At 38.3% G+C, this 15,787-nt stretch overlaps 1 protein-coding gene across 1 annotated transcript in view; it reads right to left on the reverse strand.

Moving 5' to 3' along the window:
• Positions 1-10,884, reverse strand: part of LOC131858770 (protein argonaute 14-like) — a 149,227-nt gene extending 138,343 nt beyond the window's left edge. Inside the window, exon 1 of the mRNA XM_059212221.1 lies at positions 10,592-10,884. Coding sequence (XP_059068204.1) covers positions 10,592-10,884 — 293 coding nt within the window. The remainder of the gene's footprint in view (positions 1-10,591) is intronic.
• Between the last annotated feature and the right edge of the window lie 4,903 nt (positions 10,885-15,787).

Genomic DNA, 15,787 nt, shown 5'->3' on the forward strand with positions numbered 1-15,787 from the left:
TTCACTGCATCTGGAAAACAGTAACCCATCACGCGCTTTTCTCATACCTTTAAGAAAAACGCACATTCCCAAGGTAGACATTCAATGTATTCGACCTTCACGCGCAAGATCCTCGAAGAAGTCTTTCACATGCACATAGCTGATGTGGCATCTAGATCCTTATCCTTGTTCTTAACTAACTCATCACAAAAAATCATCAGTTGCACCACACAAGCCAAACCAGAAACCCTAGAGCTGAACTGAAACTACCAACTGGGAGTCACACTTAATGAACCCTGACACTGGTCCACTCCATCCCAGTTGACCATAACCGCTTCCAATCTTCATACTAGTGCATATAGGTTCACCTACTTGAGCACTTATTGACATCAATGACAACATACATTATCACCGCTTCATCGGATGCCAACAATGTGATGTTTTCTTTGTCTGTTATATGTGAGTGAAGCCTTTTACAGTGCAAATTTGTCCTACGAATCTGTTGGTGTAAATAAATATTCATTATGGATATTATTACACTTTACTTAAGTTAACTTAGGATAATGCATCTCTTTGTAGTTTGGATTTGAGACACTTAGGGAAGTGTGCACATAGGGATAGAGCTTGTAGGAGAAATTCCACCTTTTGTGATCTTATTTTGCTGTTACACTCCACATTCGGTGGGTCATCCACCTCTTGTGGAATAATATATTATTTCTCCTACCTACCCCTAGTATTTCTTACCTACCCTTGTTTCTCATTGAGCCACATGTCATGATTGTGTGCTCGTACATCCATATGGCCTTGCCTATATAAGCAGGCCTATATTCATTGTATTGGTTAATCCAGTTGATCATTTTCATATTGACGAGAATACAATTTGTTCTTGTCATTCTTTTGTCTCTATTTTTATACTTTTCATTGTGCCCTTGATCTTGGCAAAATCTCACATGGTATCAGAGCCATTGGGGCTTCATTGATTGGTTTTTGGAGACATCGTGGAAGGTTTCTATTTTTGGATATGAGAGACTGCGTTTTTTGGAGGCATCTTAGAGCATTTTTGATCTCACCATTGTGTTTGGGAGGTCACTTCCATAAAAATCAAGTATAAATTTGACCTATTTTGGCAAAAATCGATTTTTGGGTGTGGAGGAAATTTTCTGCCCAATTCGGGCGGTATGGTATGGAATTTTCAGATTTTTTTCTTGAAAATTATTTTCCAGTTTGAAAAGATTTTTTTGGAATAAAAAAAGAAAAAAATTGAAAATTGCTTTTGGGATCCGTACCTTCTTCCCAATCAGCTTCTGCCCAGTCAACAGCACACAGTCAATGCCCAGTTAGCAGCGCCTAATCAACATTTTCTTTGAAAAATTTTAGACCCCTCTCCGTTGAGCAGTTTGAATTTTTGGGTCAACTTTGGAGGCCCATAACTTGCTCAATTTTGCTCCTTTTTGGGTGCAATTTTTTTTTATTTGGGCTAATTTTTCATGCTCTTCGTAGTGGTGTGGTTATTTTCTAGTTTTGGTGCACATATTTTTCGTAATTTTCAGATTCTCTCAGTTGTACCTGTCCAATCCTCAATTTTGCAACTTCAAAGGGCTCGTTTGAGCTCATACGACCTCCTTTTCAGGTGCTGTTTTTTTTTAAAGTGAATTTTTTTTCATCTATGATCAGATTTCAGATATTTTAAGTGGAAATTGTACTTTCAGATATTGGTCTTATTTGGCCTATTTGGTACTTGTAAATTGCTTGGATCTTAGTTTAAATCTCTTGCACTATTAGTTTGAGTCTCTTTTGGCCTTATTGAGACAATTGTAAAATTGAAATCAGGAGTCCACTTTGTCATTTTTTGCAAGTGGCCCATTGTACACACACTAAGTATAAAGTGTCAAATCATCACTTTTGAGGGGGGTTCTTTGATTGAGTGAATTTGGGGGGGTGTCTTGTGTGATTGTGCCTATGTTTCCTTTTACTCTTTCATTTTTGTTGCAATGAGTCCTCATAAATTTCCACCTTTAACTCCACATAATTATGCATCATGGAAAATTAAAGTATGGAGCAAATTAATGGAAAAAGGTCTTACACATTACATAGATGGAACAATAGTAGCACCACCTGATCCTAATGCTTAGTTAGAATGGCTCACTAAGAATTGCATTGCTCTTGGAACTTTGCGCAAGTATGCATCATATGACCTCATCTTTCATATTGAGAAGTGTACTACAATCAAAGATGCTTGGGATTGTTAGGTCCCAGAGGCAACTGAAAGGGGGGGGTGAATCAGTTGACAAATAAATTCAAACCAAAACAACTTAACCAACTTATTGCTTAATACCGGTGAACCAGTCTTTTATACCGGTGGACAGTTTTATCAGATAATTGCAATAGCGGTAAAGATTAATGCATGAAACAAAAAGACAAAGTCATCCTTAACACTTAACACCAATATTTGTACGTGGAAACCCTATAAGGGGAAAAATCACAGTAGGAATCCTTACCCACAATCAGATGATACTACTACAGATAGTAAGTGTATACAAATGGGGTCTGTACATGTAGAAAGGCCAAGCGCCTAGAGCTCACTGCTCAAACAAAATAGGAGTCACACTGACTACAATTGGATAGTTAAATCCAATAAGGATGTACTGCTCAAAATAGCATCTTCATATGTTGGATTTAGTATCGATGTAGTTCTGATATGCTTTCACAAAAACCTTGCTTCACCTTCAAATGATGTCTATGTGTATAGCTATGCTTATTCTCGCATATACCTTCACACAATTCTTTTTCGCATTCCACACTCGATCTTACAAATAATATCTTACATTTATATCATAACCTAAGATCAATTTTAGTAGGTCATCTCTAAAGGATATTACAATAAAATCAATTTACAAATAAAACAATATCTGATGCAATAATCGATACAACATGTCGGCTTGATGCATTTACAACAATAATAAATCATCTCCATAATGTGCCATGTTGATCTGGAAAAGATAATCCTGCCGGTGTATAAGTTGGACCTATTTGTCGGTAACAACAAATATGCAAATACGAATATGCCAATAAATGAATTTCCAAGACAAAGTGTCCAAACGATGTCTTCAACATAACCAAGTGTTTTCCATGCCATTCCAAGTGCCGGTGATCATTATATCCTACCGATGTACCAAATACCAGTGACTGTACATGAGTCATTTTCTTGCCAATGAATGTTGTTGATTCTCCAAAGTGCCAGAGTTGATAAGGTTTAGTAGGTGTTGACGTCAATGACAAAACCATACCAAAATACCAACAATCTCCCCCTTTGGCATTGATGGCAACACAAGATGGAAAAACCATCAAAGTGCCAAAACAGAAATGCCAAATACCAAAATACCAATAATTACCAAAATATAAGTAATCTCTCCCAAAGTAACAATCTCTCCCCCTGAGAGTGACATGTGTTTCCTTGTGTTTTTCCATACCAATCTCTCCCCCTTTGACATCAAATGCCAAAGTTACTACAAAACCAAGTTCATATACAAAATACCAACCAATTTAGTATACCAACTACTCCCCCTGAGAAGTAGCTTCCTCATCAAAGCCAGAGTAAAAGATTTCTCTATTAATTCTATCGGTTGATGACAAACATCAACTCTCTAAGTATCTACCAATTTCATTTTCTACCATTGCTGATCTGGAAAAGATAATCCTATCGGTGTATAACTTGGACCTATTTGTCGGTAACAACAAATATACAAATACGAATATGCCAATAAATGAATTTCCAAGACAAAGTGTCTAAACAATGTCTTCGACATAACCAAGTGTTTTCCATGTCATTCCAAGTGTCGATGATCATTATATCTTGCCGATGTACCAAATACCAGTGATTGTGCATGAGTCATTTGCTTGCCGGTGAATGTTGTTGAATCTCCAAAGTGCCAAAGTTGATAAGGTTTAGTAGGTGTTGACATCAATGACAAAACCATACCAAAATACCAATAGGGATATGTTTCAAAAATTGTATGGTCAAGTTGATGAAATCAGAGGTTATAAGATTGACAATGAGCTCACCAACTTGGATCCCAAGAGTTTTGATAAAATCCAAGATTATGTCACCAAAGCAAATGAGCTAAGAGCAAAGCTTAAGGATTGTGGAATTGACAAAAAGGATGCTCAGTTGATATTCAACTTGTTGGACAAGCTTGCACCAGAATATGTAGCATTTGTGTCTAGCTTCCAAACTCATCGTTTGACAGTGGGGAGTTCCTATGTTATGCCTTCATTTGATGCTTTCACAAAAATGTTGATATTGGAACAATCTAAGTTGTTGAACATGGGGCTTCTCAAGTCTTCAAAGTCTTAGGCTTTGGTGGCTAATCAAGGGAATCAAGGAAGTCAAGACAAAGATTCCAACAAGAAGAAGAAGCAATCTAAGTCAAAGCCACAACAGGAAAAAGGACAATCATCCTCACCATCACAAGGTGATTTTTCATCCTCTTCCAAGAAGGGGACACCACCTAAGAAGGATAAACCAACTTGTGCATATTGCAAGAAGTATGGTCATGATGAGCATCGATGCCACACAAAGCAAGCTGATGAGTTAACTAATCTTCTTAAGAAAAACAACATCAAATTGCCATCTGCCTACACAAAGAAGGATTCATCTCCTTCCTCTTCCTCACATTCTAAGGGAAAAGGGCAAGCATTTGTGGCTACAACAGGTTCTTCACAGCAGTGGATACTTGACTCGGGTACCTCATATCACATGGGTTCTACAAAGAAGCAATTTTCTTCATTGGAGCCATCTAAGGTACCTCACATTTACATAGGTGATGATACATAAGTAGAGGTTTAAGGGAAAGGTTCAGTTGACATGGATGAGGGAACATTTGAAAATGTTCTCTATGTTCCTAACTTGTCTACCAACCTTCTCTCTATCTACCAAATCACTCACTATGGGAATGGGAAAAAGGTTGAGTTTACAACAGATTCGGTTGTGGTAAAGGAACTTGATGATGGTGCCTTGGTTGCAATGGGACAAGTCAATGACAACTCAAGGCTTTATTCATTCTCCCACTTTGTGCCAAGTTTTCCTTCTAGGGCCTTGCTTACTCATTCAAATTCAGAAAGTAAGCTATGGCATGAGCAGTTTGGTCACCTCAACTACTGCTATCTTCAACAGCTCAGCACTAAAGACATGGTCACAGGTCTACCTCAAATCAGTTTTTCAGAGGGTGTATGTTCAAGTTGTTCCATGGGAAAGCATCCTGAGGAGAAGTTTGATAAGGGGAAAACTTGGAGAGCTTTGGAAGTTCTTCAACTTGTTCACAACAATGTAGCAGGTCCATTTCCAGCACCTTCATTTAGCAAGGCCTGCTATGTCCTCACCTTCATTGATGACTAGTCCCGCTTCACTTGGGTCTACTTTCTCATTCATAAGAGTGAAGTATTTGACAAATTTCAGGACTTCAAGATTTGTGTGGAGAAGCAATCCAAGAAAGTGGTCAAGATTCTTCGTATAGATAATGGAAGGGAATATGTGAACAAGAGACTTGAGGATTTTTGTACATTTGAGGGGATTGATCTTCAACATTCTATTACATACACTCCACAACAAAATGGAGTTGCAAAGCGCAAGAATAGAACTCTCAAAGAAATGGCTAGTTGTATGATACATGCACATTCTCTTGACCCCACCTTTTGGGCAGAGGCTATCAGTTGTGCCACACACATCCAGAATCGGGTTCCTCACAAAGCTTTGCAAGGTATTACTCCTTTTGAGGCTTGGGCTGGTAGGAAACTGATTGTGAGACATTTCAGAGTCTTTGGGTGTCTAGCATGGGCTCGCATACCTCCGCAGAAACACAAGGCATTGGAACCTCAGAGTCGGCCTTGCATATTTGTTGGATATCCTGAGGGTATTAAGGCATATAGATTGATGGATCTTGAGACACATGAGGTGTTCATTGAGAGGAGTGTTCACTTTGAGGAAAGCTCTCCTAGCTTAGCCTCTCTACCTCCTCCACCTTCCTCCATTATGGATAGTGATGCTAGTGATTCAGATGATGAGACTCCTTCAACTCCGACTTGCAAGGTTACACTTCCGTAGGGTCCACTTGTAGTTGAGGAGCCTCGTTCTCCACCTCCACCTAGACCTCGTTGGGATCGACAGACACTTGAGTCTGCGGGTTATCTTGTTGGGGATCCTTCAAATACATGGAGGACTCGATCATAGCATCATGATCTACCACATGCATTCATTGCTACTGCTTCCAATCCACAGACATTTTGGGAAGCATCAGGGGTTCCTGAGTGGGACCAAGCTATGGAGAAAGAGTATAGTTCCTTGATGAGGAACAACAAATGGGATTTAGTCCATCTCCCTAAGGGGAGAAAGATGGTTCAATGTAAATGGATCTATCGAACCAAGTTTGCAGCGGATGGTAGTGTGGATAAGTATAAGGTTCAACTTGTTGCGAAAGGTTTCTCTCGGGTTCCAGGCATTGACTATACTAAGACCTTTGCGCCCATAGTCAAGATGAACTCCATTCGCTTGACACTTGCTATTGCTGCAACTCATGGTTGTGTTGTACATCAGATGGATGTGAAGAGTGCTTTTCTCCATGGTGATCTTGATGAGGAGATTTATATGGAGCAACCACAGGGTTTCATCCAGGATACTTCCTTGGTTTGCAGACTAAGGAAATCTCTCTATGGCCTTAAGCAGGCCCCCAGGACTTGGTATGCCAAGATGGATTCCTTTCTTCTCTCAGCAGGGTTCACCAAGTGTCATTCTGATCCAAATGTCTACATTTTGTGATAGGATGACTCTCACTTGATACTTGTGATCTTTGTTGATGATTTGATCATTACAGGGAGTACTGCATCCATCATTAGCAGGGTCAAATCTACTTTGCATGAAAAATTTGCTATGACTGACTTGGGTCTTTTGCACTACTTTCTTGGGATAGAGATTTCACAGTCACCTTCTAGGATTACACTATCGCAGCCCAAGTATGCTCTTGATCTACTTGCACACTTTCATATGGCTGATTGTAAGCCTGCACCAACTCCCTTTCTTTCAGGAGTCAATCTTGAGGCTCAGTGTTCATCTCCACCAGTTAATGCCACATTGTATCGTCAGCTTGTGGGTAGTCTCATCTACTTGACTCATACATGCCCTGATATTTCATTTGCAGTTGGCATGGTTTCCCTCTTCATGCAGGAACCACATGAGCTTCATTGGAAAGCCACCAAACGCATCTTGCATTACATCCAGGGTACACATCACTGTGGGATTCACTATGCAGCAGGTACAGGACTTCGCTTAGTTGGTTACACAAACTCCGATTGGGCTGGCAATCTTGATGATCATAAGTCTACTTCAGGTTACAGTTTTCACCTTGGTTCAGGCCCCATTTGTTGGCAGAGCAAGAAGCAGCATGCTATTGCTCTCTCTTCGACTGAGGCTAAGTATCGAGGAGCTGTTAATGCAGCGACTAAGACCATTTGGCTTCAGCAGATTCTCACAGAGTTTGGGTTCACCACTCCACGCCCGACAGTTCTACATTGTGACAATCAGAGTGCTATTGCAATCTTGAAGAACCCGGTCCAGCACCAGCATACCAAACACATCGAGATTCATATGCACTATATCCGAGAGTTGATTCAGGAGCAGGTCATTGATTTGCAGTATTGTCCTATAGCAGAGCAGGTTGCAGACATATTCACCAAACCTTTCACCGAGAGTAAGTTCCAGTAGTTGCGATCTCTCTTGGGGGTGTGGGATGTGTCATTAGGGGGGGTCAGCTGACTTCTCCTTCCTCTCTTATGGGGGGGACTTTTTCCTCTTTGAGGTTTTGTCGTTCTTCTTTGAGAGTCTTTTGTACTTTCATCTCTCTTTTGGGGGGGAGTTTTTTCCCACTGGCTTTTCTCCCTTTCTCCGTTTGTGAGAGATTGCATTGCATAGTTTTGCTTGCATTTGCATATTGTACATGGGTACTTATCATGGCCTAGTAGCCAGGACCCATCTTACATTGTTGACTTGAGTCTTCATTCCCCTAAGTTGCACTTAAGGGGGGGTGTTGGTGTAAATAAATATTCATTATGGATATTAGTACACTTTACTTAAGTTAACTTAGGATAATGCATCTCTTCATAGTTTGGATTTGAGACACTTAGGGAAGTGTGCACGTAGGGATAGAGCTTGTAGGAGAAATTCCACCTTTTGTGGTCTCATTTTGCTGTTACACTCCACATTTGATGGGTCATCCACCTCTTATGGAATATTATATTATTTCTCCTACCTACCCCTAGTATTTCTTACCTACCCTTGTTTCTCATTGAACCGCATGTCATGATTGTGTGCTCGTACATCCATATGGCCTTGCCTATATAAGTAGGCCTATATTCATTGTATTGGTTAATCCAGTTGATCATTTTCATATTGATGAGAATACAGTTTGTTCTTGTCATTCTTTTGTCTCTATTTTTATACTTTTCATTGTGCCCTTGATCTTGGCAAAATCTCACAGAATCAATCAGGTGGCATATTGCTAAGGACATTTTGGATTTGCATCAGACCAAGGTTAACTCTTGTTTGATCTTGTTTATTTACGCAAGCGACACTCAGGTCGTCTTGGTTCAATTATACCTGAACGTTTATGCTATCTTGCAATATCAAAATCCATGTAAGTTATACTCATGTCATTATGGTTCAATTATACCATGATGCTTGTATCAACTTTCAACACATCAAGGCCCAATGATGACAATAAAGGAAACATTGGCACTTTGATCAAAATAGATGACAACTTATGGGAATGAGAATGCATATTAATCTTTTCATTAGTATCATATCATTATCATATTACTCTTGCATTAGGTTGCATATCATTTCATGTTAAGCTTTATATTAGTATCATATCATTATCATATTACTCTTGCATTAGCTTGCATATCATTTCAGGATCATAAATATTATAACATGTTAATCTTGCATTATATTGCATATCATTTTCATTTTCGCTTTGCATTGGGTTGCATATAAATCATTAGGTTCATTCTCATTATCATATTAAGTTTGCATTATCATTATCATTTAGACCATGTTAAAATCTTGCATATAGCTACATTCATTACATTAGTTGTCATTATCATTACATTTCATACATCTCATTTTCAAAATACATCTCACATCATCATTACATCTCATACATCTCATTTTCAAAATACATTCACAAATCAAAAGCATATCATTATCACAATGCATCCCATATATGAGCATCATCATATCGAGCATATGTAAAATTCTAGATTGCATTATCCACAACACACAAAAGCACAAAACATATTAGAAACATTTGCACAAATCATAAGCATCTGCAATCATTAATCCAACCATCATCTACATATCACCTTTTAAATATATAGCATTAAACATACATTACCATCATCATGTAAAGCATATAAATCATCAACAACACACACATCACATCATCTGCATCATCATTTACAACAATAATATAGATCACAAGCATATCATATAGCTCATAAAATTCAAAGTAGCTGCATCCATAACATATCATCATATATAGGTGTGATCACATGTTGATCCAAAGGAAAAACAATGATATAAGTCAAAAACATATCATTAGTGAAGCAATCAAATGACCAAAGTCCCTGAATATATATCAATAACAAATGTCCATCATATCACATAACATCAGTATCAAGGCAATCAATAAACATCAATAAGATCATCAGAACATCATATGAGAACATCGTTGAGTAGCATATCAATACGATCAAAGTACAATAATGTATCATATTAGGAGGTCATCAAAATACAAAGATATATGTACATCAAGGTACAACTACAAAATCTATGATCATGATCATGGTGCAGTATCAGCCTGACCACCTCCAAGACCTATCGACTAAGAGCTCGAGCTACCTGCACCTGTGCTATTGCTAGGAGTGTCCCTCCTAGGAACCACAACCCCCTCACTGGCCCTCTATCTCTTACAACCCCCAAGCGGAGAACTGGAAGCATAGGTAGGAGAACGTCAGTCTGGTGGTACAACCTAAAAATATAAAGACCTGTAGTACTTCGCTTGCCTTGTCTACTCAATACGACTCTGGATGGGGTCCCCTGTAACACCCTATGCGACTACCTGCTGCAATGATTGTACTGTCTCCTCTACCTGGCCTCGTCGCTCTATCTCTACATCTCTCTCCACCTGAGCAGTATCTCGCTCTAGTAAAACTATCACCACTTGTCTCTGTAGCTGTGCAACCTGTGCTTATGCTTGTGTGAGTTGACCTTGTACCCTATGCAACAAGGACTGTAATGTTGCTATTTGTGCCTATTGCTGATGAGGAGGCACTCTAATCTACAAACCCTATGGCTACAAAGGCTGCAGATCCTACACACCAACCTGTCATGGGTCAGGAGGGGGCATATCAATCCTTCTTCGTCGGGCCAATGGCTGCACAACCTACTCCTCCACCAACCTCCTCATACTCTATCTCCTCATCAAGAGAATCACCACTCTCCTCCTCAAATTCATCATTGTTTGATCCCTCCTCAACCCCCACAACAACAACATCCTCCGCTTACATTGACCCTCCCCACCCAGCCCGATCCATCCTCCATCCTCCTCCTCTTCCCCTCACCACTCCTCTCTCATCTCCTTCTCCTGCCCCACCACCTCCTCCTCTCTGACCATGTCCAATCGTACCACCTACAATAATCCTACCACCCCTCCTCCCTCCACCACCCCTCCTCCCACCTTGACGACCTTCGCCCTGATCATCATCATCGACCTCCTCTAGTACAGGAATTGAATCTCCTGGCCCTGTTAGTCGAGGGAACCTGTGTATCAAAAAGTACTGCATATACTCTACAGTCATCCTTGCGTATACTCCGCAGTCATCCTTGCGTCAACTATATCCTCAAACATGCTCCATACACAAAAGGGCAAAGAATATAACTCAGCCCAAGCTGTCACAAAATCTAATGTGGGCCCCCAATATATCCTATCCTTGTGTACCTAAGCGTACACAATCATCCCATATGAAAAATTGACTGCACATGCCAAAACTGTCGGTAAACCCGAGGAAGAATAAACCGCTCTATCACATATGGGGTGTGACACAAAATAAATCTGCTCATAAATAAACGTGGCACCTTAAAAGAATCCTTCAACCATGGCTCACACAATCGATAAGGTCTCCACACTAATATATCCATATCATCCTAAGCACGCCTCCAATATTCTAACTTCCCAAGCATCGGTTGGAAAGCAACCTGGTTGTACATCATCACAAAAGGTGCCCCTGCTAGTTTGAACCTCGACCCAAGTGGACGGGTCACGACTATGTGCTCACATGCCCAAATCTACAGTAGAGTGAATTCGAAAGCTAGGCTAGCCGCATCATCAGAAACCACCTAATGAAGCTCATGATATAAATAGGCGAGCAAACAAATACTCCATGCATATCGTGTGCACGCCTACACCATTTGTCAGAGAACTTGGTCCCATCCAATTGATAAACCATGTGACCTCTTGTCCGGAATCAAGAAGCTGCCAATCAAACTTGCCAAAACTGAAGGGAGTGGGGCATAGATGTCTACCATAACTTGCCATGCCACTGAGTAGCTTGCAATATGGGGATTGACAAACACCTCCCACAGAGCATTTGTCTCACCGGCCTCCTCCACATCATACTCAACTAGCTCACCTATAATCAAAATCCGCAGAGTCCAATAGACGTCCTCTGACGTCACTATGATCTCACCCATCGACAAATGGAAGGTGTTATGCTTGTTGTGCCATCTCTCAGCCAACCCAGTGAGTAGTGCCCCATTCTTTTGATAGGATGACATGTGTAACAAGTGGATGAGACCGCAAGCCTCTATGACTACCAAATCATCAATACTCAATCAATATCTCATCACAAAAGTCTTCAAGAATTTCTCCTGAAGCATGAGAACTCCTCGATGGACCTATCAATACATGGATATCATCCTATCAAATACATCTATTCTACACAATCCGACAATCAACAAATCAAGTGATGACAGTCACGCAATCAACCAAGGTTCGTTTAATCATCCAATCAATCAATCATGCCTCATATCAACATTCAAACAATACGCTTCATATTAACACTCATATCGAAAATCAAATACCATTTTAAACGACCAAGTTTCATATTGACAATTAATCTAAAAAATAAATCAATCAAATTCCAATCAATCTAGACTCATATCACAGATCAATCAAATCTGTCTCATATCGACAATCAGAACCCATATCGAAATCATACCCATATCGAAAATAATTGACTTATATCGAATCAGGACCCATATCGACAAACAATTGATCCATAATGACTTTGACCCATATCGAAATCGGACCCATAACAAAAATTTGATCCATAATGACAAGTTGACCCATAACGAAAAATTGACCCATAATGAAAAATGACTCATAACAACATCAAAACCCATATCGAAATCAGACCCATATCGCAAACAAACTCATAACGACTTTGAACCATATCGACTTTGACCCAAATTGATCCCAACCAAAATTTGAATTGACACAATAGACTCATAACGACAAACATCAATTATCGACCAAAATCAACACATTCGATCCAAAATGACACTTTGACAGGGTGCAAAACTTTATAACAAATCTAAAAATCAAAATTGCACATGTTCAAATTTTTCAAAAATCACCCAAAATGCTCACTATTTCATATGTGCTAAAACAATCATCAAATGCACAATTTAACCTATCATATGTGCTATAATATTTATTGTATGCGCTAAAAACACATCATATGCGCAATACTATTTCTCATATGCGCTAATCTACAACTCAAATGCGCTAATCCTAGCATCATATGCGCAAAAACAAAAATTAAATGTGCTACAATAATTGTTAAATGCGCAACAAAATTCATCGCATATGCTAAAAGAAAAATTATATGCGCAAAAACAAAGCAAAAAAGAGAAAAAACGTGAAAAACCCTAACTACCCCAAAAAATTCAAAAAAATTCCAAATATCGCCTAAAAACTAAGCTAAAAATTTACAAAGCGAGTTAGAATATCAACTTACCGGTGGACCATACTCTATTGGCCTCTCAAATCGATGAACTTGCTCAAAACGGTGATGGTGATAGGGGGTGCCATCTCCTCTCTCTCCTCTAAGCTCCAATGCTCCAAAGCCAAGTGTGTAAATGAAGTGGAAATGGGCCCTTGGAGGCTTATATAGCCCACGCTGACGGAGACGGTTGTGATGCCTCGATGGACGTGTGGGGCATGTACGCGCTATCCCCACATAGTCTTCACCCCATTTTTTTTTAAATATCATTTTTAATAAAATCTATCGGGCGAATTTTTTTGAAAATCCAAAAAATAAAAAATTCTTAAAAATCCAAAAAAATCCAAAAAATTTCAAATCCAAAATTTTTTTTTTTAATAAAAATCCAAAAAGATGAACAATTTTTTTTCCAAAACATCGTCGTACTTCGTGCTGGTCCCTCGAACAATGCATTTTTTCTCAATTTATCGCCCGAGGGGGTATATCATCATTATCATATCAACATTTCCATATCGGCTCCATCATCAGTCTCATATCGACATTAGTTTCATATCAACATCTCATATCAAAAATAAATTTTCATATCCAGGGAATCGAATCGACAACTTTGGCAACAACATCATATCGAAAAAAATTTGACGACAAATTGAGCGTTTTTATTTGAATCAACATGTGGTCACACGTTGACTCAAAGAGGGGCAAAATATAGACACCTAAAAGTTGCACAACAAATTAAGTGAATTTTATTCATTTATTTATCCCTATTTCTTCCAATTAATTAAATTGAGATTTAATTAATATCCCTATTCTTCTAATTAGCCTATCAATCAAATTAAAGATTTGATTAATATTTCTCTTCTTCTATCCTTGCCATTTAATTAAAATCTCCCTCATAGTCATTTAATTAAATTTATATTTAATTAAAATCCCCCCTCTAGACATTTAATTAAATTTACATTTAATTAAATCCCCCCACTTGCAAAATCCTACAAATGCAAGTTGCAACCAAAATTAAAATAAATTAATTTTATTTTAATTAAATTCTTTTTTTCCACCCATTTGCAAAATCCTACATCTCCCACTTGCTTCCTAAATCTCTTCTAGAGTCTTCTAGATTTTTCTAAACCCTTTTGATTAGCCTAATCCCTCTAATCATGTCCTTTCCCTAAATTTGAGGAGGTCACTTCTCAAATTTGGAGGAAAGTCTTCTAAAAGCAATAAAGGCTTTATCCATTCAACAAGCTAACTTGTTGAGTTCTCCAAAATTTGGAAGAACTCTTACAAATTTGTCCCCAAGGTCTTCTTAACCATTAATGATTAACTCAACCTTCCCACATGGTTAGAGACTTTCTCTCTAATTTAACCCTCAGCTAACCCAAGGGTCTCATCAAACACTCATGGTTTTGACCCTAGTTATCCTATTAACCCTTGCACAAGAGTTTACTCATTGGGTAAAAACTTTATCCAATGGATAACACTAACCTAACCTTGACCCTTACCTCCTAAGGTAACCTTCATGTCTTCTTAGACATTTAATGCCTTACATCTCCTCTCAAGCCACCTCTTTTTGACAATTGTCACCATTTCATTGGTGAAAATTGTAAACATGGATTGAGTAACTTTCAATCCTAGACCTTGTTGAGATTATTCAATCTCAACCCTCCATTGCCCTATTTTCCCTATAAATAGAGCTCTCATTCCTCGTTCTCCACATATCAAGTCTTTTGTGCATCTAAATTATAGTCACGTTGTAGGTTAATGAGATCTCTTTGTTATTTTTAAGCATCAAGCATCCATATCATAGCATTTTAGTTTCCAATTTGGAACTCATCTAAATCTTAATCATCTAGTTTTGCATTTCATCTTCATCATCTCATATTTGCATATCACTAAGATCTTAGTTGCATTCTGTAGTCACATAAATCTATCCATTTTAATTAAATGAATATTTTCTATTTATTTGATTAAAAACCCACTAGCCATCAGTTAATTAAATTAATATTTAATTAATTCATCTTCAAACATTCTCCTATTAATTAAATAAATTATTCAATTTATTTTAATTAATTCATTAAACCAAATTCACAATCAATTAAATGAATAAATCCTATTTATTTCATTTAATCCCCTTTCTTCTTTTAAATAAATTAAATAAAACATTTATTTAAATCATTAAAACCCCCCCACTTGCATTTTCCTACAAATGCAAGTTGCAACCACAAGTTGAAATAAATTAATTTTATTTTTAATTAAAATCCTATTTTCCCTCACCCACCAAAATCCACTTGCACTCCTAAACCCCCTTCTAGATTCTTCTAAACTCTTCCTAATTAACCTAATCCATCCCCTAATTATTGTCACATTCCTAAGCAACTTGGAGTCACTTCTCAAAGACTTCAAAGTCTTTGAAAAAGCATTTAATGCTTTGTGTGTTCAACGATTTAACATCTAAAGTCTTTTAAACCACTTATGGCTCTTACATGACCATTTATGGTTAACCCCTAACTCAACCCTCATGTGACTCATGTGTCTCCTCGAGCATTTATTGCTTTGACCATGGTTATCCCTTTTACCTTTGCACAAGAGTTTATCCATTGGATAAAAGCTTTAATTCTTCGAATAAAGAATTTATTCACTCAACCCAACCTTGACCTTAACTCCCAAGTTAACTCTCAGGTCATGTCAAGCATTTAATGCT

This window comes from Cryptomeria japonica, chromosome 10 (genome assembly GCF_030272615.1).
Source record: "Cryptomeria japonica chromosome 10, Sugi_1.0, whole genome shotgun sequence".
Classification (NCBI taxonomy): Eukaryota; Viridiplantae; Streptophyta; class Pinopsida; order Cupressales; family Cupressaceae; genus Cryptomeria; species Cryptomeria japonica.